Here is a 24426-nt window from a genome sequence, read left to right as displayed (position 1 = left end):
TTAGGAAATACTTGGTTCAGTGCAGTCATGATTAAGAAATGACATATTGGTTTTATTTATAGTACTGTTTAGATTGCATAAAAATCAGCGATCAGCCAGCAAATATTTTTCTTTGAGCTTATTAAAGCTCCAGATTCATTTGCCTTCAGTCTGCTGTCTTTGAAACAAAGCTTTTTGCTCCCTCTTTATCATTTCTGCTTGTATGCCTAAAAAACAAAATGTTGGTATTTTCTTAAGCCATGATGTGAAACGAATGATCCTGCAGCCACATGGCACAGAACCCTAAATTTTGGTCCCATGGCTGAAATTTTAGGGTGACTAAAAGTAATGACTGTGAAACATGACACCTGTCTTGGATGGCCATTTGATCTCTAAATATGAAGAATTTTTTATGCTCCACAGAACTCCTGTCTCTAGTAAAGTTGATATTCAATTTTAAACGTGGGCTAAAAGGCATTTTCTCCAAGAATTTTAAACTAATTTTTATTTTTAAATGGTTGACCAAAATTTATCAGTACATTTTATACGCAGAACATTTTAAAAGAACTCTCTTGAGAACTCTTTTCTTTAAAGAAAATAATTCCTTATAATTAAGCAACAGAAATTATCCATCTTTACAAGGTATGAAGGATGCCAGATGTTGATAAACTCACTATTTCTTTAATTTGGACAAAGCAAACCTAATAGGCTTTACTGATGAGCATGTTTTATGAATCCTCCATTCTGCTCCATTCTAGCACATGTGCATTTTTCATGTTATACTTCAGTCACTTAAACTCTTCCCCATTCTTCTAAATTACTTTTCCAAATTTGGAGGGTAGTCTTTCTCCCCTTAGGCTATGCATTAATTGAGGCTTTCTTTTCACCATACTCTATAATGTCTGGTATACAACATTTCCACTTCACACGTCTTTGCTCTGCCCAGTCACTTTGCCCTTCCTCCCACCACTTAAGAAAAAAAGATGGTCATACTAACAGGTGAAGTGTACAGGTGTCTGTGTGTTTTGTGTAGCTTCAGAGTTAGATTGAAATTGTCAGGCACAAATAACCCTATTAACAAATGGGCAGAGGATATAAAGAGACAGTTCTCCAAAGAAGAAATTCGGATGGCCAACAGACACATGAAAAGATGCTCTACATCACTAATCATGAGGGAAATGCAAATTAAAAGCACAGTGAGATATCACCTCACACCAGGAAGGACGGCCAGCATCGAAAGACTAAGAACAACAAATGCTGGTCAGGATGTGGAGAAAGGGAAACCCTCCTACACTGCTGGTGGGAATGTAAGCTAATTCAACCATTGTGGAAAGCAATATGGAGGTTCCTCAAAAAACTAAAAATAGAAATACCATTTGACCCTGGAATCCCACTCCTTGGAATTCACCCAAAGAATACAACTTCTCAGATTCAAAAAGACAGATGCACCCCTATGTTTATTGCAGCACTATTTACAATAGCCAAGATATGGAAGCAACCTAAGTGTCCATCAGTAGATGAATGGATAAAGAAGAGATGGTGCATATACACAATGGAATACTATTCTGCCATAAGAAAGAAACAAATCCTACCGTTTGCAACAACTGGATGGAGCTGGAGGACATTATGCGCAGTGAAATAAGCAAGGCGGAGAAAGACAAATGCCAAATGATTTCCCTCATTTGTGGAGTATAACACTGAAACAAAACTGAAGGAACAAAATGGCAGCAGACTCAGAGACTCCAAGAAGGGACTAGTGGTTACCATAGGGGAGGGTTGTGGGAGGGTAGGTGGGGAGGGATGGAGAAGGGGATAGAGGGGTATTATGTTTACTACACATGGTGTGGGGGATCATGGGGAGAACAGTGTAGCACAGAGAAGGGACATAGTGGATCTGTGACATCTTACTGCACTGATGGACAGTGACTGCATGGGGGTATGGGTGTGGACTTGATAATATGGGTAATTGTAGTAACCATGTTGTTTTTTCATGTGAAACCTTCATAAGAGTGTATATCAATCATACCTTAATAAAAAATTAAAAACTAAAGAAAAGAAATTGCCAGGCACAGATTTAGTCTTTTCATTTTGTTTACACATTGGGGGAAAAAAATTGAGTTTATTAAACATTTCATGTAACTGCACCCAAGTTTTACCAAGCTGGAAACTTGGACCTTTCCTCTGTAGTGACTTTTTAATTCTAGATTTCATAACCTGGAGATCAAACTGCTGCTTTTGCATGATGTACATAGTGCCTCATAACTGGAGTTTGCTTTGTTTTATAGTATCTATACTCCTTGTATTTTTCAAGAGCTATTATGTAAACATATGATTTATTTCTCCATTGAAAACACAATAAAAAAGAAAAAACAAACAAAAAATGTATATGGACCCACAAAAGACCAAGTAGCCAAAGAAACCCTGAAAAAGAAGAACTAAGCAGGTGGTATCACCCTTCCTGATTGCAAGCTATCCTATGTAACTATAATCATCAAAACAGTATGGCACTAACATAAAAATAGACCAGTTAAACAGAGTCAAGAGTCCAGAAGTAAACCTGAGCACATACAATCAACTAATATTTGACAAGGGAGTTAAGACTGCTCAGTGGAGAAAAGATAGTCTCTTCAATAAATAATGCTGGGGAATTGGACATTCACAAGTAAAAGAATGTAACTGGACCCATATCTTAAAATACTCACAAACATTAAGCCAAAATAGATTAAAGACTTAAATGTAAGACCTGAAGCCATGCAACTACTAGAAGAAAACATAGTGGAAAAATTCCTTGACATGGATCATGGTAATGATACTTTGAATATGACATCTGTAGCTCAAGCAACAAAATAAAATAAACAAGTGGGACTACATTAAACTGAAAAGCTGTACAGCAAAAGAAATGAACTAGAAAGTTAAAAACAACCTGCAAAATAGGAAAAATATTTGCAGATCATATTATCTGATAAGGGATAAATATGTAAAACATATAAAGAACTCACACAAATCAATAGCAATAAAAACAACCCAATTTAAAAATGTGCAAAGAACATTAATTAACATTTGTCCAAAGAAGATATATGAAAGGCCAACAGGTACATGAAAACATGCTCTGCATCAGTGGTCATCATGGAGACACAAATTAACCAGTATGAGACATCACCTCACACTTGTTAGAATGGCCATCATCAAAAAGACAAGTGATAACAAATGCTGGTGAGGATGTGGAGAAAAGGGAACCTTTGTGCACTGTTGGTGGGCTTTCCATAGCCACTATGGAAAACAGTATGGAAGATCTTCAAAAACTTAAAACTACATGTAATCTCACTTCCAGAAGTATAACCAAAGGTAGTGAAAACACTAACTTGAATAGACATTTGTACCCCCATGCTCACTGCAGCATTATTTACAATAGCCAATGTATGGAAACAACCTAAGTGTCATTAATGAATGAATGGATAAAGAAGATGTGGAACATATATGCAATGGAATACTATTCAGCCATAAAAAATGAGGAAATCTTAGCATTTGCAACACCATGGATGTACCTTGAAGACATGATACTAAGTGAAATAAACCAGAGAGAGAAAGACAATATTGTATGATCTCACTTATATGTGGGACTGAAAACACACACACACACACACACACACACACACACATACAGAAAAAGAGATCAGACATATAGTTACCAGAGTCAAAGGCTGAGAGGGAGAAGCAGAGGAAGGTAGTCAAAGAGTTCAAACTTTTAGTTATAAAATAAGTAAGTACTAGGAATATAAACTACAACATGATGTTAGCTAGCAGTGCTATATGATACATAGGAAAGTTGTTAAGAGAGTAAATCCTAAGAGTTTTCATCACAAGGAGAGATTGTTTCCCTTCATTATTTGTACTGTATATGAGAAGGTGGATGCTAGCTGAACCTGCAATGGTGATTGTTTCACAATACATGTAAGGCAAACCATCATACTGTAGGCTTTAAACTTTTACAGTGATATGTATGCATTATTTCTCAATAAAACCAAAGGGGAGAATAGAAAGTCTATGATTACTACTACAGATCCATTTTATAGCCTAGATTTGCAAATGAATGAAATAACCAGGAGTTGGCACCAAACTTGGTTTGGAATCAGATATCAGGGTTAGAAAAAATGCTGGCACAGGGGTGCCTTCAGCTCAGGGATGGATTGTTCTGCCCGGGAAGCCAGGCAGAGACCAGGAGAATAGAGGCAGCTTGTCAATACCTTTCCATGGACAAGAGAACCCTGGGGGTTGTTTCAGCTCAGGGATGGCATTTTCCAGATAAATGGAGTGGCACATGGGGCTTCAAGAAAAACCAAGAAATCTAGTGCCATCATATCCCCAGTGCCTAGTGTGATGCTGGCACAAAGCATTCAAATCATAGGTGTTGTATGAGCAGATGGATGAGTAAATGAAATCAAGGAAGGGAGCTAATGAAGGCAGAAATCTCTGTTCTCAGAGAAGAAGCTCCCCTACTCCTGGCTTTGTGTGTTTGTATCCAAGAAGGAGCTCATGGGAAAGAGACTGCAACTCACAAAGTCATCACAGTCAGCTGGGTTTTTGTTTAATAAATTAGCACATCACTTTTGAAATGTCTTTGCTGTCCCCTACAGTATATTAGGGTGTCTGATAGCATGTCAGTGAATGCAATATGACTGCTGTTGTCATTGTAGTCTCCCAGAAAAAGCTCTTTCCCTCTTTGTGGCCATCTTCATTTTTCTAGAGCAAATGGGTTCTCAGTAAAGCCTCAAGTTGTGATATCACCCCTGACATAAATCAGGATGTATACTTTATTCTTCTTCAAATCCGTCTTGATTCTACAATATCTTTTTCAAAAGGAAATAGCCAAGTGTGTTGTCTTGTGTTGTGATAGAATGTCCAAGGGAGGTGACTGCTGGTTCGTATCAAGCAGACGGTGGCCTCAGCACTCATGGGACCTCACGAATATGTAAATATCACTTAGGAGCACTCACAGGCTATTAAATTAGGTTGAAGATTCCAGCAAGGATACGTGTGAACCCTCCAAACGACACACTTTGCAGATGGGAACTGAGGACATAAGGTGACTTGGCAGCATTGTCTATGACCATGGTAACATGGCCCTGGAAGGATGTTCTTCTGTGATGTGTGCTAGGCAGCTCTCAGGTAGCACTTTTGGGCTGCACACCACTGATGTTATGAGTTCAACAAAAACACAATAGAATTTCCAGGGAGGGGAGGGACCTTAGTGATAACCTACTTTATTGCCCCTTTCTTGCCCCTTGGGAGAATGTGAAAACCAACTCTCATTATTTCTCCAAACCACACTTGCACACTTACAGTGTGTTCTGTTTGTCTGTTTTACGAAATGTATATCACAGTGGTTCAACAGTCTCCCTCTGCCTACCCCGACCCCTGCACGCTCTCCTCCCATTTGGTAACCACTAGTCACTTCTCAGTGTCTATGAGTCTAATACTGTTTTGTTCCTTCTGTTTTATTTTGTTTGTTTGTTTGTTTGATTTGTTAAGGTATCATTGATATACACTCTTATGAAGGTCTCACATGAAAAACACTGTGGTTACTACATTCACCCATATTATCAAGTCCCCCCTATACCCCATTGAAGTCACTGTCCATCAGTGTAGTAAGATGCCAGTCACTACTTGTCTTCTCTGTGCTACACTGTCTTCCCCATGACCCCACCCACCCACACGATGTATACCAATCATAATACCCCTCAATCCCCTTCTCCCTCCCTCCCCACCCACCCTTCCCCACCCCTCCCCTTTGGTAACCACCAGTTCATTCTTGGAGTCTCTGAGTCTGCTGCTGTTTTGTTCCTTCAGTTTTGCTTCATTGTTATACTCCACAAAAAGAAGAAATCATTTGTTACTTGTCTTTCTCTGCCTGGCTTATTTCACTGAGCATGATACCCTCTAGCTCCATCCACGTTGTTGCAAATGATACGATCTGTTTTTTTCTCATGGCTGAATAGTATTCCATTGTGTATATGTCCCACATCTTCTTTATCCACTCATCTATTGATGGACACTTCAGTTGGTTCCATATCTTGACTATTGTAAATAGAGGTGCATATATCTTTTCGAATCTGAGATCTTGCTTTCTTTGGGTAAATTCCTAGGAGAAGAATTCCTGGGTCAAATGGTATTTTTATTTTTAGTTTTTTGAGGAACCTCCATATTGCTTTCCATAATGGTTGACCTAATTTATATTCCCAACAGCAGTGTAGGAGGGTTCCCTTTTCTCCGCATCCTCGCTACCATTTGTTATTCCTATTCTTTTCTGTGTTGGCCATCCTAATTGGTGTGAGGTGATATCTCATTGTGGTTTTAATTTGCATTTCCCTGATAATTAACGATGTGGAGCATCTTTTCATGTGCCTGTTGGCCATCTGAATTTCTTCTTTGGAGAAGTGTATGTTCAGATCCTCTGCCCATATTTTAATTGGGTTGTTTGCTTTTTGGATATTGAGACATGTGAGGTCTTAATATATTTTGGATGTTAACCCCTTGTCACATATGTCATTTATGAATATATTTTCCCATACAGTAGGATGCCTTTTTGTTCTACTGATGGTGTCCTTTGCTGTACAAAGCTTTTTAGTTTGACGTAGTCCCATTTGTTCAATTTTGCTTTTGTTTCCTTTGCCTGAGGAGATGTGTTCAGGAAAAAGTTGCACATGTTTATATTCCAGAGATTTTTGCCTATGTTTTCTTCTAAGACATTTATGGTTTCAAGGCTTACAGTCAGGTCTTGGATCCATTTCAAGTTTACTTGTAGCTGTCCAGTTTTGCCAACACCAGTTGTTGAAGAGGCTATCATTTCCCCATTGTACATCCATGGCTTATTTGTTGTGTATTAATTGACCACATACGGTTGGGTTTATATCTGGGCTTTCTAGTCTGTACCATTGATCTATGAGTCTGTTCTTCTGCCAGTACCAAATTGTCTTGATTACTGTGGCTTTGTAGTAGAGCTTAAAGTCAGGGAGCATAATTCCACTCCCCCGCCCAACTTTATTCTTCCTTCTCTGGGTTGCTTTGACTATTTGGGGTCTTTTGTGGCTCCATATGAATTTTAAAACTATTTGCTCTAGTTCATTGAAGAATGCTGTTGATATTCTGCTATGGATTCCATTGAATTTGTAGATTGCTTTAGGCAGGATGGCCATTTTTGCAATATTAATTCTTCCTATCCATGAGCACAGGATCTACTTGCATTTATTAGTATCTTCTTTAATTTCTCTCATGAGTGTCTTGTACTTTTCAGAGCATAAGTCTTTCACTTCCTTGGTTAGGTTTATTCCTAGGTATTTTATTCTTTTTGATGCAATTATGAATGGAATTGTTTTCCTGATTTTTCTTTCTGCTAGTGCATCATTAGTATATAGAAATGCAACAGATTTCTGTGTATTAATTTTATATCCTGAAACTTTGCTGAAGTCAGTTATTAATTCTAATAGTTTTGGGATGGATTCTTCAGGGTTTTTTATGTACAATGTCATGTCATCTGCAAACAGTGACAGTTTAATTTCTTCTTTACCAATCTGGATGCCTTTTATTTCTTTGTGTTGTCTGATTGCCATGTCTAGGACCTCCAGAACTATGTTGAATAAAAGTAGGGAGAGTGGGCATCCTTATCTTCTTCCAGATCTTAAAGGAAAAGCTTTCAGCTTCTCCCTGTTAAGTATGATGTTAGCAGTGGGTTTGTCATATATGGCCTTTATTATGTTGAGGTACTTGCCCTCTATACCCATTTTGTTGAGAGTTTTTATCATGAATGGATGTTGAATTTTGTCAGATGCTTTTTCAGCATCTATGGAGATAATCAAGTGATTTTTATCCTTTTTGTTAATATGGTGTATGATGTTGATGGATTTTTGAATATTGTACTATCCTTGCATCCCTAGAATAAACCCTACTTGATCATGATGGATATTCTTTTTGATCTGTTTTTTAATTTGGTGTGCTAATATTTTGTTGAGTATTTTTGCATCCATGTTCTTTAGAGTTATTGGTCTGTAATTTCCTTTTTCTTGTATGATTTCTGTCTGGTTTTGGTACTAGCGTGATGCTGGCCTCATACAATGAGTTTGGAAGTATTCCCACCTCTTCTACTTTTTGGAAAACTTTGAGGATTGATATTATGTCTTCAATAAATGTTGATAAAATTCAGCAGTGAAGCCATCTGGTTCAGGAGTTTTGTTCTTAGGTAGTTTTTTGATTACCAGTTTATTTTCATTGCTGGTAATTGGTCTAGTCATATTTTCTGTTTTTTTGGGGTGAGCCTTGGAAGGCTAGAAAGTTGTCCATTTCTTCTAGGTTATCCATTTCTTTAGCATATAATTTTTCATAGTATTCTCTAATAATTCTTTGTATTTCTGTGGTGTCCATAGTGATTTTTCCTTTCTCATTTCTGATTCTGTTTATGTGTGTAGACTCTCATTTCTAGATAAGTCTGGATAGGGGTTTATCTGTTTTGTTTATTTTCTCGAAGATACAGCTCCTGCTTTCATTGATTCTTTCTATTGTTTTATTCTTCTCGATTTTATTTTTTATGCTCTCATCTTTATTATGTCCCTCCTTCTACTGACTTTGGGCCTCATTTGTTCTTCTTTTTATAGTTTCATTAATTGTGAGTTTAGACTGCTTATATGGGATTGTTCTTCTTTCTGGGGGTAAGCCTGTATTGCAATATACTTACCTCTTAGCATGGCCTTTGGTGCATCCCACAGATTTTGCAGTGTTGAGTTATTGTTGTCATTTGTCTCCATATATTCCTTGATCTCTTTTTATTTTGTCATTGATTCATTGATTATTGAGGAGCATGTTGTGAAGCCTCCATGTGTTTGTGGGATTTTTCATTTTCTTTGTGTAATTTATTTCTAGTTTCACATTTTTGTGATCTGAGAAGCTGGTTGGTTCAATTTCAATCTTTCTGAATTTACTGAGGCTCTTTTTGTGGCCTTGTATATGATGTGTTCTTGAAAATGTTCCATGTGTACTTAAGAAGAAGGTGTATCTTGCTGCTTTTTGGTGGAGTGTTCTGTAGATGTCTCTTAGGTCCATCTGTTCTAATGTGCTGTTCAGTGCCTCTGTCTCCTTACCTATTTTCTGTCTGGTTGATCTTTCCTTTGAAGTGAGTGGTGTGTTGGAGTCCCCTAAAATGAATGCATTGCATTATAATTCCCCCTTTAATTATGCTCATATTTATTTCACATATGTAGGTGCTCCTGTATTGGGTACATAGATATTTATAATGTTTATATCCTCTTGTTGGACTGACCTCTTTGTCATTATGAAATGTCCTTCTTTGTCTCTTGTGACTTTCTTTGTTTTGAAGTCTATTTTGTCTGATACAAGTACTGCAACTCCTGCTTTTTTCTCCCTATTAGTTGCATGAGATATCTTTTTGCAGCCCTTCACTTTTAGTCTGTGTATGTCATGTCTTTGGGTTTAAAGTGAGTCTCTTGTAGGCAGCATATAGATGGGTCTTGTTTTTTATCCATTCAGTGACTCTATGTCTTTTGATTGGTACATTCAGACCATTTACATTTAGGGTGATTATCGATAGGTACATACTTATTGCCATTGCAGGCTTTAGATTCATGGTTTCCAAAGTTTCAGGGGTAAGTTTCTTACTAACTTTCTAATTTAACTCACTTAGTATGCTATTACAAACACAATCTAAAGGTTTCTTTCCCCCCTCCCATCTTTTTCTTCCTCCTCCATTCTTTATATATTAGGCTTCATATTCTGTACTCTTTGTCTATCCCTTGACTGACTTTGGGGGTAGTTGATTTGATTTTGCATCTGCTTAGTAATTAATTGGTCTACTTTCTTTACTGTGGTTTTATTTCCTCTAGTGATAGCTATTTAGCCTTAGGAACACTTCCATCTATAGCAGTCCCTCCAAAATACACTGTAGAGATGGTTTGTGGGAGGTAAATTCTCTCAACTTTTGCTTATCTGGAAATTATTTAAACCCTCCTTCAAATTTAAATGATAATCTTGCTGGCTGAGAATTCTTGGTTCAAGGCCTTTTTGCTTCATTGCATTAAATATATCATGCCACTCCCTTCTGGCCTGTAAGGTTTCTGCTCAGAAGTCTGATGATAGCCTAATGGGTTTTCCTTAGTATGTAATCTTTTTTCTCTTTCTGGCTTCTTTTTATACTCTGCCTTTATCCTTGATCTTTGCCATTTTAATTATTATATGTCTTGGTGTTGTCTTCCTTGGGTCCCTTGTGTTGGGAGATCTGTGCATCTCCATGGCCTGTGAAACTATCTTCTTCCCCAGATTGTGGAAGATTTCAGCAATTACCTCCTCAAAAACACGTTGTATCCCTTTTTCTCTCTACTTCTTCATCTGGTAGCCTTATAATGTGAATATTGTTCCATTTGGATTGGTTACACAGTTCTCTCAATATTCTTTCATTCCTAGAGATCGTTTTTTCTCTCTGTGCCTCAGCTTCTTTGTATTCCTCCTCTCTAGTTTCTATTTCATTTACCATCTCCTCTGCTTCATCTAATCTGCTTTTAAATCCTCCCATTGTATGTTTCATTTCAGATACTGAATTCTTCAACATTTATATCTCATTCCTGAATTCCTCCCTAAGTTCTTGAATATTTTTCTGTAGTTTCTTGAGCATGTTTATGATTTTTATTTTGAAATCTCTTTTGGGAAGATTGATGAGTTCAGTTTCATTTAGCCCTCTTTCTGGTGTTTGTGGGATTTTGGGTGAACCAGGTTCCTTTGACATTTCATATTTGTAGGTGGTACTCTCTAGTGCCCAGAAGCTCTACTCTTTGGAACTTCTTAACCCCTGGGGTGATGACGAGGGTCAAGGTGAGTGGCACTGGTACCTGCCAGGGACAAAAGAGCTCTTTCCTGCTTCCCTGCTGTAGTGCCTGTCTCCACTGCCAGGTCCAGTGGGCTGAGCTCGCAAGGAGAAGCCTCTATGCTTTGCACTTGTAGCTGCCATAGGTTGGACCACCCTCTGGCTGACTTGACGCTATGGTGGGGGAAGCTGGTTTGCGAGCCAGTGCCAGCTAGGCAGAAGGTGCAGCAGGCTGTGTATAGTGGTGGGGGCCTTGGAGCCATGTAGCCATCCAGGGGGTAGAATGCCTGAAGCTCCTGAAAGTTCTCAACCTGCTGAGCAGAGTGCACCTGGACAATTTTGTCCACCTGTCCTTTTTCCTGAGCAGTAAGCTCTGTGAAGTCCTTACCCCTTTAGCAGCCTTCTCACTGTTAGGAAGTTTCTCAGACTCCCTGGCTTTCTTTTGTCCTGAAGTGGCTGGTTGTGGATATCTGTTCTCCACAAGTGGCTGGAATCTCAGTCTCTCCAAGTATTCCTCCTGTCTTAGCTTCCAACCCCACTAGTCTCCAGAGCAACATTTAATGTAGATTCATGCTCCCAGAGCAGATCTCCAGGGCTGGGTGTTCAGCGATCCTAGGCCTCCACCCCCTCCCTGCTCCATATCTCTTCCTCCTGCCAGTGAGCTGGGGTGGGGGAAGGGCTTGGGTCCCTCTGAATCACGGCTTTGGTATATTACCCTTTTCTCTGATGTCTGCTGATTTCCCCAGGTGTAGACAGTCTGCTGCAGCCTTCTTTCCTGTTGCTTTTTCAGGATTTGATGTATTTGCTGTATCTTCATATTATATGTGGTTTTGTGAGGAGGTTTCTGTCTCACCTCTCACACTGTCATCTTTAATCCTCTGTAGGGTATGTTTTGCTTTGTTTTTATATCCCACAAGTAAGTGAAATCATATGGTATTTATCTTTCTCCACCCAGCTGAGCACTTACAGTTTTAAAACCATATATAATTGTTTCCATTTCTAGATATCATTTTATTTTTCTTCAAAACATGTCAGGCAAGTTGTAAGCCATTCCAGATAGATCCCATGCACATCTGAAAATATTCAACATTTCCAGTGTGGAGATTTGAGACCTCACCTTTGATGGTGTCTCCCCATGAGTTCAGTGGCAGTGGAAGCCTCATTCTAGGACTTCTCAATTTCAGCAGATTCCTGAGGCACAAGCCTGTGCCCTCCTGCTGTCATCTCCCCTCCTAGTTCCCCCATCCTGGGCCTGAGGTGAACTGGAAATTCAGGATTCATGGTTTGAAGTTGTGATTTTTTTTTGAACTGCTTATTAGAAGATCTTGTGGGCCTAGGTGTTTAGATGGAAAGTATTTGTTCCTTTGGCAAAATCCTTTTTGGCCTTTGCAAATCCTCAGTTTAATCAGCTACTCACTGACAGGGACACGCTGCTTCTGTAATGTATGCAACATGTAAGAATATTCATTGCACTCATTAACATGCTTGGTAGAAAGCACCCGGTGGCCAACTTCAAGTGCCAGTGCACCCTGATGAATAAGACCATGAGAATTAAACAAGCTTCTGGCCCTCACCCTGTTGAAGGAATGAGTATTGTTTTCATTTTGTAGTTTAGAAGTGTTGATTATAGACCCAGCTGAGCATGCTAATTTTCTCTCTTGTTACCTATGTAGACTTGGGAACAAAAATAGCTTCATCTGTATGAAGTAACAAGACAGTAGTTTAAATAACCCAATATGAGGCCTATTGTTAATTTTTGGATAAGAAACCCATTGGTGCTCTTGAACAAAAAACCAAATGTGCTCTATTCACCTACTTTGTTTTGTTATTTTATATTTTTCATGTCGTCTTACAGAAATTTTTTGATCTGGAAAGAGAGAACACTTGTGCTACAAAGGAACTAAAGGATCACACCTTTCCTAAATTAAATCGCAACAAGTACATGGTGACGGATGGCGCGGCTTACATTGGTAGGTGTGTGGGCGGGAAGGCTCCTTAGGGGACCGGGTGGCTTGGCGGTGGTCCACCTGCTCTTCTGTGCCCCACGGGGTGGGAGCAGAGTCCAAGGAGCCCCTGCCAGTGAGTGGGGGATCCTGGAGGGCAGGGAACAGGAGCGTGAAAGCAAAGAACTCAATAACCGAACATCTCCTCTGCAGCTTGGTTCTGATACTAAGTAGGAGACCATGTAGGATGTCTTTTCATAAATGTTTTGTGCAAATTCTCTGGTCCTTTGGCCTCATTTCATATGAGAGGAGGTAAAGGGCTCGTCAAGGTGAGGCCTGGCTCCTGAATGAGCACAGTGGTCATTTCCCACTCACAAAGACACAGCCAGTCTGTTGTGAGGAACAAGGACCATCTTAGTTCAGTGCCAAACTGAACCCTGCCTGGGCAGTAATCCCACCCCTGCCATTTTCTAAATGTCTAACTTTGGTCAATTTAGCTCACTAAACCTCATTTTTCTCATCTGTAAAATGCGGTCAGTAATGGTTTCTATTTCACTGTGTGAGGTTTAAGTGCAGTAATATATGCAAAGTACTTTGCATAATTAAGGCCCCTGGTGCACTGATAATGCCCAACTCGTGTTAGGCATTATTGTTTGGGGAACAACACTCCAGATGCAGAAATCCTACACACTGATGGGGTTATTCACTGATGTATCAAATCTATCCTACTTTCCCACAATGTGTATGCGTCCAGGATATCCCGGCAACTGGTACCATCACAGGCAGAGTGGATATAATCATCTATGAAACGACAGTGCATAAATCATGACACAGCAGCACAGTCCCCATTGTACAGATAAGTGGCTGTCTCAGAGAGGACAAATGTGTAGAATGAGGGATGTGAAATATGTTTTCCAAGTTCAGTGAGCGAGTAAGAACTTTGCCCTTCTAACCTCATAAAGCTCTTTACCTTATTTGATTCTCTTAGTAACTTTGCCAATGGGAAGGTGGCTTTTATCCCCTACAGTTCAGAAACGAGGCAACTTGGGCCATAAGACCTGAGATGGCTTAACCATGCAGATATAAGGGGAAAGGGCTAGATCTGGGATCCATGGCACCCAGCCCCTCACCCCAGCAGCCCTTCGGAAGCGCCCCGTTGACTTCGACTGCTGGAGAGTTACCTCCTGGCTCAGGGTGAAGCTGTTCTGTCTCACTCCATTTTGGAAAGTTATGTGTCACATTAGTAGAACAGAGTGTTGGAATTTTTTGAAATGTGTATCATTAGAGTTGTTTTAAAATGTAAGTATTATTTTATCTCCATGCTGTCCCTTTTAGTTACTCAAGATATTACTGTTTGGATATTCTCATGTTCAACTTATGAAAAATAGAATTAAATCAGCTTCTTTTTAAGCAAGTGACAAGGGCAAACTCAAAATCATTTAGTCAAAACGTGAACTTTGGACTCAGTAAGTGGGAAGTATGAAGGTGGTTCAGGGCTCAGGCACAGTTGGATTTAGAGACTCAAATCTGGATATTTTACCTGCACAGTTTACTTAAAGGAACATATTGCATGTACACTGGGCGGCAACTTGTGTTTATATCCAAATGTTCTTTTAATGAGTTACATACGTGTTTTGGAGAAAGACAAGCCTCTATTTGAATTTAAACACTCACACTTATGAGCTGGAAGATGGTGGAAAGTCTCTGTCTCTGAGCTGCTATTTCCTTGTCAGAAAAATGAGGATGATAGTAGCCACCCTTTGGTGGCAGCCTGAGGATTAAATGAGATAATATATCAAAGACTCCTGGTCTCTGTGTCTAGATCCTTAGTAAATATTGATGCCTGACTTCCTCCCTGCTTCTTTCCATATAATACATTTTGGAAATAGATCTTATTTCTCTAGAGCAGTTAAGGTCACAGCAAAATTGAGCAGAAGATACAGAGATTTCCCATATATCACCTGTCCCAGCAAATGCACGGCCTCCCCTACTATCAATATCCCCACCACAGTGGTACATATGTGACAATTGATGAGCCTACATTGACACTCATTATCTCCCAGAGCCCATAGTTTACATTAGGATTCACTCTTGGTTTTGCACATTTTCTGGGTTTGGACAGATGTATAATGACATGTATCCACCATTAAAGTGTCATAACAGAATATTTTACTGACCTAAAAATGCTCTGTGCTCTGCCCATTCATCCCTACCTACACCCTAACCCCTGTCAACTGCTGATTTTTTTTTTTTTACTGTCTCTGTAGTTTTGTCTCTTCCAAAATATCATATAGTTGGAATCATGCAGGATGTAGCCTTTTCAGATTGGCTTCTTTTACTTAGTAAAATGCTTCCTCCATGTCTTTTCATGGCTTGACAGCTTGTTTCTTTTTAGTGCTGATAAGATTCTGTTACCTAGATGTACCATGGTTTGTTTATCCATTCACCTACTGAAGGATATCTTGGTTGCTCCCAAGTTTTGGTAATTATGAATAAATGCTCATATGAACATACTCATGTAGATTTCTGTGTGGACATAAATTTTCAACTCCTTTGGGTAAATACCAAGGAGCATAATTGCTGGGTCACATGATAAGAGTATGTTTAGTTTTGTAAGAAACTACCAAACTGACTTCCAAAGTGACTGTACCACGTTGTATTCCCACCTGCTGTGAATGAGAGTCCTTGCTGCTCCCCATCTTCAGCAGTGTTTGATGTTTTCTGTGTTCTGGATTTTTTGCCATTCTAATAGGTGTGTAGTGGTATCTCATTGTTGTTTTGATTTATATTGCCCTGATGACATATGATGTGGAGCATCTTTTCATATTCTTTTTTGCAATCTGAATATCTTCTTTGGCAAGGTATCTGTTAATGTCTGTGGCACATTTTTCAATCAGATTGTTCCTTTTCTTACTCAGCTTTTAAGAGTTCTTGGTATATTTTGAATAACAGTGTTTTATCAGATGTGTCTTTGCAGATATTTTCTCCTAGCCTGGGGTTTATCTTTTCATTCTTTTGACAGTGTCCTTCACAGAGCAAACATTTTAAATTTTAATGAAGTCCAGCTTATTAATTAATGTTTTCATGAATTATGCCTTAATTATTTTCTCTAAAAAGAATGATACTCAAGGTCATCTAGATTTTGTCCACTATCTTCTAGGAGTTTTATACTTTGCATTTTACTATTAGGCCTATGATCCACTTTGAGTTAACATTTATGACCAGTGTAAGGTCTATGTCTTAGATGCATTTTTTTACATGTTGTTCCAGAACCATTTGTTGAAAGTTAATTTGCTCCATTCCATTGCCATTGCTCCTTTGTCAAAGATCAGTTGACTGTATTTATGAGGTGTTATTACAGAGTTCTCTATTATAATGCATTTTTAAATGAGTGCATTTACACACAACATTTTAGTAAAACATTCATTCCATAGAGTGAAGCTTAGTTCTAGTGTAAAAATATTTAGAGCACCAAGAGAGAAATTTCATTGATCATTTAAATAATTATCACCATGTTCTGGAAATGTCTTAAGCCATCACTCAGATACCTGCTGAGAATACTAAATTAAGAAAAATCCACACTAGCCCTGGCATGGAATTCTAACTCCATTACACTTTCACAGGTCTTACAGAAGAACCCCCAAACCGTGTAATCTCTCTCATTTTGAATTCTCTGTAGTATGTTTGAGTCAAGCTTGGCAAAGTTCTCTGGAAGATGGTTTGAATTATTTGAAGGCCAACAAGGGGGGGCAGTAGGTTAAATGAAGCTCAGTTAATCAAAATCCCTTCAGAAGGCTCATTGAGACTGATGACCTTCCCAGTGAGAGAGAGCACTTGCACCTTGCCCGTGGTATTCCTGAGGACAGCACTACTGGGGCCTAAACATGCATTCTGGAAGCTGAGAGGCAGTTTCAGAAAGAACTGGGTGACACTGCATCCTCATTGAAAAAATACTGAAGCATATACGTGAGTTTGAGGGTTAACCAAACTGTCAGGTAGAAGAATATGATCACACCAGTATAGGAATGCCTCTGTAGGCCCGTGAAAGCTGTCCAGGGCTGTAATTCCTCAGAATAACCTAATTAAAGCTTTGAAAATCAATAAAGATGCAGAATCTTGGTTCCACCCATTGTATTGAAAGAAACAACTGAATTTCACAGAGTGGGGCTCCAAAATCTCATCCCTCTTCTCTCCAAAGTTTCCCCCTCCCAGTGCTGCCCCAAAGCACCTTTCTTTGTATGTTTCCTTCCTATGCATGAAGTCCACAGATGAATGGAGCAGAGGGTTTAGTATAGCCTGATGCTCCGCTCCTAGTAGCTTATGGTAAAGTCCAGGGTAAAATGTAAAATTTGCACAACACATGCCTTTAGGATGGGAGGTGACATGAAATAGAAGTTAAATGTGAGCTATGAAGTCAGACCTGGCTTTGAACCTCAGCTTTGATATTTTCTCAGTCTCACCCCAGAAAAATTATTTGACCTTTCTGTGTCTTAGTTTCCTCATCAGTACAATGGAGTTAGTATTATCACCTCATAGGACTGCAGTGAACATTGAATGAGATAATGTAATGTGATAACGAATTCATGGCCTTAAGTACCTGGCACTTAGCTGTCCATATGATATCTTAGTGTCTTATCGAAAAGTCCTTGAAAGGCATGCAAGAATACAGGGGGCTTTTGTTTCTGGGGTAAATGAAAGAGCCAACTGCCAGCAGACTCTAGAACAATTCTCAACCTGCCATAGCTACCACTCCCCAGTTTAGAGGTCCCAGCCTGTATTCAGCTGGCACTGAGCATTTGTGCAAAGCCACAGCCTCTGAGCATGGCCATGTGTCTGAGAGCACACAGCCAGGAGCATAGCACTAGCAAGGAGACCCCAACACAATATTAGGAACCACCAGGCAGACAGTTCACTAGTGTATGGCAGTAAAATTCATCCAAAGTTATGCCTATCAGGAAGCCATTGACAGTAGTGCTGTGGTGCTTGTCTGATGGAGTGTGAGATGGAGGAGAGAGAGAGAGAATTCCTGCTCTGTGCTGACAGTATGGATGTAGGGACCTGGAATCACGCCCTGAAAAGAAACTTAGGAAGTAAAAGGAGAGCCAAGAGAACGACCTTCCAATATCCCAGGGTCTGCCACATGGAGGAGGTAGTTGTGTGTGGGAGCTCCAAGGGCCAAGGGAGGAGAGCTGTAACAGAGCAGACACAGCTCTCCGCAGAGGTTCCTCCTCCCAGCGGCTCCTCCCATGGAGGCTGCATGACCCGGGGACAAGGAAGCCCAGGGACCATGAGTGTAGTGTCCTCCTCAGCGGGTGCTCCTGCAGCGATGCTGACAGGCCCCTGGGGAATGGGATGTCAGGCTCAACACTGAAGAGAAACCTCTCTTCTGTTAGAACCCTCTCCCTGCTGGACGCCAAGGACAAGAGATTTGGGTGGGATTTGGGGTAATATAGCTCTTTTATCTACTCCCACCTTGAAGATGAGCTACACATGAGTGACACAGACATGGTCAGCCCCTCCAGGGACAGATTCCAGTCTTACTAACTGTTATGGGCTAAATTGTGTCCCCTCAAAATGCGTATGTTGGAGTCCTAACACCCAGTTCCTCAGAATATGACCCGTATGTGGAGAGAGGATTATTTCAGAGGCCATCAGGTTAAAATGAGATCATCAGTGTGGCCCCTAGTCCAATGTAACTGGTGTCCTTATAAAAAGGGGTATTTGGCTAATGCCTGAATTCAGCAAAGTTGCAGGATACAAAATTAATACACAGAAATCTGTGGCATTCCTATACACTAACAATGAACTAGCAGAGAGAGAAATCAGGAAAACAATTCCATTCACAATTGCATCAAAAAGAATAAAATACCTAGGAATAAAACTAACCAAGGAAGTGAATGACCTATACTCTGAAAACAACAAGACATTCATGAGAGAAATTAAAGAAGATACCAATAAATGGAAACACATCCTGTGCTCATGGATAGGAAGAATTAATATTGTCAAAATGGCCATCCTGCCTAAAGCAATCTACAGATTCAATGCAATTCCTATCAAAATACCAACAGCATTCTTCAACAAAATAGAGAAAATCATCCTAAAATTCATATGGAACCACAAAAGACCCCGAATATCCAAAGCAATCCTGAGAAGGAAGAATAAAGCAGGGAGAATATAAACCTGATATAAACACAACCATATATGGTCAATTAATATATGATAAAGGAGCCATGGACATATAATGGGGAAATGACAGCCTCTTCAACAGCTGGTGTTGGCAAAACTGGACAGCTACATGAAAGAGAATGAAACTGGATTCAAGTCTTTAATCCTTGAATGTAAGTCATGAAACTATAAAACTCTTGGAAGACGACATAGGCAAACATTTCCTGAATATAAGCATGGGCAACTTCTTCTTGAACCCATCTTCTAAAGAAAGGGAAACAAAAGCAAAAATGAACTCAGGGGACTACACCAAACTAAAAAATTTTTGAACGGCAAAGGACATCATCAACAAAACAAAAAGGCATCCTACAGTATGGGAGAATATACTTGTAAATGACATATCTGACAAGGGGTTAACATCCAAAATATAGAAAGAACTTACGTGCCTCAACACCCAAAGAGCAAATAACCCGATTAACAAATGGGCAGAGGATATGAAGAGACAGTTCTCCAAAGAAGAAATTCAGATGGCCAACAGACACATGAAAAGATGCTCCACATCACTAATCATCAGGGAAATGCAAATTAAAACCACAATGAGATATCACCTCACACCAGTAAGGATGGCCAGCATCGAAAGACTAAGAACAACAAATGTTGGTGAGGATGTGGAGAAAGGGAAACCCTCCTACACTGCTGCTGGGAATGTAAGCTAGTTCAACTATTGTGGAAAACAATATGGAGGTCCCTCAAAAAACTAAAAATAGAAATACCATTTGACCCTGGAATCCCACTCCTTGGAATTCACCCAAAGAATACACCTTCTCACATTCGAAAAGACATATGCACCCCTATGTTTATCATAACACTTTTTACAATAGCCAAGATATGGAAGCAACCTAAGTGTCTGTCCATTAGTAGATGAATGGATAAAGAAGAGGTGGTACATATACACAATGGAAAACTATTCAGCCATAAGAAAGAAACAAATCCTACCATTTGCAACAACATGGATGGAGCTGGAGGACATTATGCTCAGTGAAATAAGCCAGGCGGAGAAAGACAAATGCCAAATGATTTCCCTCATTTGTGGAGTATAACAATGAAGCAAAACTGAAGGAACAAAATGGCAGCAGACTCAGAGACTCCAAGAATGAACTAGTGGTTACCAAAGGGGAGGGGTGTGGGAGGGCACGTGGGGAGGGAGGGAGAAGGGGATTGAGTGGTATTATGTTTAGTACACATGGGGTGGGGGATCACGGGGAGAACAGGGTAGCACAGAGAAGGCACATAGTGAATCTGTGGCATCTTGCTGCACTGATGGACAGTGACTGCATTCGGGTATGGGTGCGGACTTGATAATATGGGTAAATGTAGTAACCACATTGTTTTTTCATGTGAAACCTTCATAAGAGTGTATATCAATCATACCTTAATAAAAAATTAAGAAAAGAATTTATTTAGATCAATGTTAAAAAAAAGGGGGGTATTTAGACACACAGACATGCGCAGGAGGAAGACAACACAAAACGACAGGGAGAAGATGGCATCTACAAGCCCAGGAGAGAGGCCTGAGACAGACTCCTCCCTCCCAGCCCTCAGGAGGAGCCAACCAGCCAACACCTTGATTTTGGACTTCTACCCCCAGAACTATGAGACAACATATTTTTATTTGTACAGCCCAGCCTGTGTACTTTGTTACAGCAGCCCCAGTAAACAAATATGCTACCTAATACCAGGTGGGCATACTGCGGAGCCGGAGGTCATAGCACCTGCATCAATTCCAAGGCCGGAGAGCCTGATCCTAAAACCGGGAAATGATTTCCACCCCTAGAAAGGATGGTTTTGTGTATTCTGACAGGAACTGGTTCTCTTTCTCTAGCTCAGCTTCTGCTTTGATGTAAATATTTCTGAGTACTGTGGTTAGAATCCCTCATTTGTACATATGGATGAGTGTTGTCTCTTTGAGAAGGTAGTAGTTGTTCACAGGATGTTTAAGTGTATTCCTATATATTTTAAATGTTGCTGTATTTAGTGTGTCTTGTGAATGTCAATAAAAAATAACATTTACAAAAAAGAGCAGCAGATTCCTTGTTTTGAGTTTCAAGCTGAGCAAAGCTGAAGAAAATGCCAAAATAATATGCATATATTAATGTGCCATATGTAAAGCTTCTTGAATCTTTTTTTTTTCCTGAGCTGTCAACACAATTCAATCTCCCTGTCATTATTCCTGGGTATTTTGTGTTTTTTTTTAATAGAATCTGCTCTATATTTCATTAACTAATATTCTACATTAAATAGGGAATTCTCCCCAGTGGAGCTTAACTGTTCACCATTATTTCCTTTGTTTGCAGGAAATTTTGACTGGGTAGGGAATGATTTTACCCAGAACGCTGGCACAGGCCTTGTTATCAACCAAGCAGATGTAAGAAACAACACAAGTATCATTAAGCAACTTAAAGATGTGTTCGAGAGGGACTGGTACTCGCCCTATGCCAGGACCTTACAGCCGACCAGACAGCCGAACTGCTCGAGTCTGTTCACACTCAAACCCCCCTTCCACAAAGCTGCCACATACAACTCAAGTGGGAAGGACCCCGTGAGTGTATAATGCGGATGGACAAACTGACAGGACAGCTTGTATTTACTATTTATATATAAAGGTCTTGAGGAGAGAAACACATTTAATATGTTTTTTTTAGGGAAAAAGCACACTTATAAAAAATATTCTCTGAACACTCTGTAATATCTTAATCTAACAATATTTTAGCAGCATATACACTCAGTGTAAGACTTTTGTATTTGTTACTTCTGACAGGGAATGTCATTTCTGCTGGGAAGCTAGTTTTTATGCTGGCATACAACTTTTAAGACTTGGACGCCTCTCCCTTCCTACCTTTAGAACTCTTTCTGCCAACCCACCTGCTCAGTTCTTAGGAAGCTTAGCATGAGGTAAACTCATTACCACCCTTTCGAGAACTGCTGAATTCTAGAGGAGAGGGAGGATTCACCTTTCAGGAGACCCTGATGGAACCAAGTAGTTATCCTTGTACACCGTCCCCACGACCAGCCACCATCTGAGCCCGACCAGATCCATCTCATGTCAGCCTTCAGCGCTTGAAAAATGCCTTTTTTGCCTCCTTGTTTATATTCTTCTAATACCATAGCTTTTCTTTTGTATCATTTTCTTTTCCAACAAAATGTTTTCATAATATAGTGTCCCTGTATACACCTCACCATTAAGGTCCAAGTGCCATCATATCTTCTGAAAATGTATGAAGTCCTCAGAATGGATACAAAGTGGAAATAGCCGCCTTTAATTTTCACCTATCAGCTGCATTGTTCCCCTACCAAACTGATTTTAAAACCACAGCCAGCAATATGTATCCTTTCTCTCAAGCTCAGAAAAATTATGTAGCCACCTGCTAATATCCAGCAAGCTATTAAGTCTGCATTAGGAGAATAAAGTAGTCCTTCACTTTTTTTGTTTAGTTTATGGTATTATAAAGGAAAGATCTCTGTGCGTCCATGCATTTTAATTTCTTTATAGTCATTATACTGTTAAGAGTATGCCAGCAAGCATCTGTAGAGCTATTTAATACACCTTCTGCTGTTTAATATACCAAATGCTTTTCAGAGAAATGCAATTTAAATACTGTGCTTAACATATTTTACTAAAAAACAGAAATATGGACTCTTGTTCTATAATGTCATTGTGCAATGGTGTTTTATATCTATACAATATATAACCCTATATTAATGGAGACTGTCGCACACTGGAGAGAGGCAGGGTCTCTTCAGAGCCCAGAGCAGGTAGCAATCAAGATGCCCGGTGTGAAAGTTGCTCCTGACTCTCTGTGGCCTGGAATAGAGTCCTGAGCTCCTTGGCCTTGGGTTTCTGTTGGTAATGTAGGGACAGTAATGCCTACCTCACCAAGATGTTGTCATGGTAGGAAATATTTATAACTTGTTTTGAAATCAAAAGAACCTATATAAATGCTAAGCATTATGATGTATAATCTCTTTCTTGAAGTAATCTTTGTGGTATTCTGATGTAACCAATACCAGGTTCTCCCAGGGAACCTGCAAGGGGAAACAGATCCACAGCTTCCAGCTGCAAATGTGGATGAACACAGCATGTCAAACCCTGCTGGGAGAGTGGATTGTTATCATTTCGATGGAACATTTTGTCATGTCACTTTGACATAAATAACATCAACACGAAAGTAGACACTGTGCTAGGGACTCTTCTTTGGGATGGGCTTATACATGTGTTTTCAGAGCATGGAAAAGCAATCTCAATGATTTCTTTTACTTTTAGAGACTTGACCTTTACTATGCCACAAAGAGCAACAGAGGAGCCCATGGGTCTTACCCAGTGTGTTCACATGGTGTGGAGTGGCTCTGGCTGCACATCTGGCAATCACATAACTTCCTTTCTTTTTGTTTCCGAGTATTGCTTTACTGGATATTTAACTGGTCAGTGAAGAGAGCTGGAAGAGGGCTCTATTTTTCAGAGAAGCAACTTTTTATGAATGACTGGAGGATTCTTAATGGAATTCTTCATTAATAATGACTAGCCCATAAGACTAAATATTTACCATATGCCCAGTCCTCGTGTGAGTAGGGAGTCTACCCTGCCCGTTATCTCAGTAAAGATGGTTTGGTGATGTTTTAAAAAGGAAAGAAAACAAAAGAAGGCAAGTGAAGAGTAGGTGTGGAGACAAACAAACATCCCAAGCTCAATCATGGGCAAAGAAAAGCACCCTGGGCTGGGTTTGAGAAGGATGTCTAAAGAGGAGAGATGGTAGCCTCCCGGAGGACTTGTCAGAGCCATGCGACAAGCACAAGCTTGGTAACGCTCCCTTCACTGTCACTATCTTATATGTGATAGAAGATCATTTTGTCCTCTATGAAATGGCCATCATTGCCATTTCCCCCTGCACCCATCAAAAAGGTAGCACCAGGTGCTATGTCAGGGATTCTCTGCCATGCACCCACAGCTGCAGATCCCCGCCCGGCCCAGCAGCTCCTCCTCAGGGCCCAGGCAGAGCCTGGTCACTGACTCCAGGAGGCACTGCTGGCTTTCTGTGGCAGCCAGGAAACCAGCCCCGTACAGAGTGTCACCAGTGGGTCCATACAAGAACATTTATTCCTGCAGAACTTTCTTTTACATTTGGATGTTTTGTCCACCACTCTAAATGTGGGCTCCCTGTCTTTTAGACTTTGTGCCTATGCTAAAATATACTACCAGCTTCCATTCTTACCCCACAGACAAACATGCCAGGAATTATTTCCCAGGAGGAAAAGAAGACAAAAAAAAAAACACTTCAATTTGAGACTATGGTATGGGCATCTGTGCCAGAAATTTGGAGAGGAAGGTGATTACTTACCTCCATTTTTCCCCAAAAGAACATTCCAGGCGTTATTTCCTAAGGGGAAAGTAAAAAGGAAAGCAAACACGATTTCAGACTCTAT

The 24426-nt window shown here is 39.9% G+C and overlaps 1 protein-coding gene across 8 annotated transcripts in view; it reads left to right on the top strand.

The window, feature by feature from the left end:
* The window catches only part of PLD5 (phospholipase D family member 5), a 457751-nt gene that overhangs the window by 429442 nt on the left and 3883 nt on the right, over nucleotides 1-24426 (top strand). For 3 of the 8 annotated variants that reach the window (XM_073216684.1, XM_073216683.1, XM_073216685.1), the window contains 2 exons: nucleotides 12696-12810; nucleotides 21303-21547. In XM_073216684.1, the coding sequence (XP_073072785.1) occupies nucleotides 12696-12810; nucleotides 21303-21547 (360 nt within the window). Of the gene's footprint in view, nucleotides 1-12695; nucleotides 12811-21302; nucleotides 22958-24426 lie in introns of those variants that run through there. The other 5 variants (XR_005062463.2, XM_037022713.2, XM_037022712.2 and 2 more) reach the window with 2 other exon arrangements.

The sequence above is a fragment of the Manis javanica genome, chromosome 11, assembly GCF_040802235.1.
Source record: "Manis javanica isolate MJ-LG chromosome 11, MJ_LKY, whole genome shotgun sequence".
NCBI classification, from domain to species: domain Eukaryota; kingdom Metazoa; phylum Chordata; class Mammalia; order Pholidota; family Manidae; genus Manis; species Manis javanica.
Note: the sequence above shows the minus strand (reverse complement) of the source record. Positions and strands in the feature narration are given on the sequence as shown.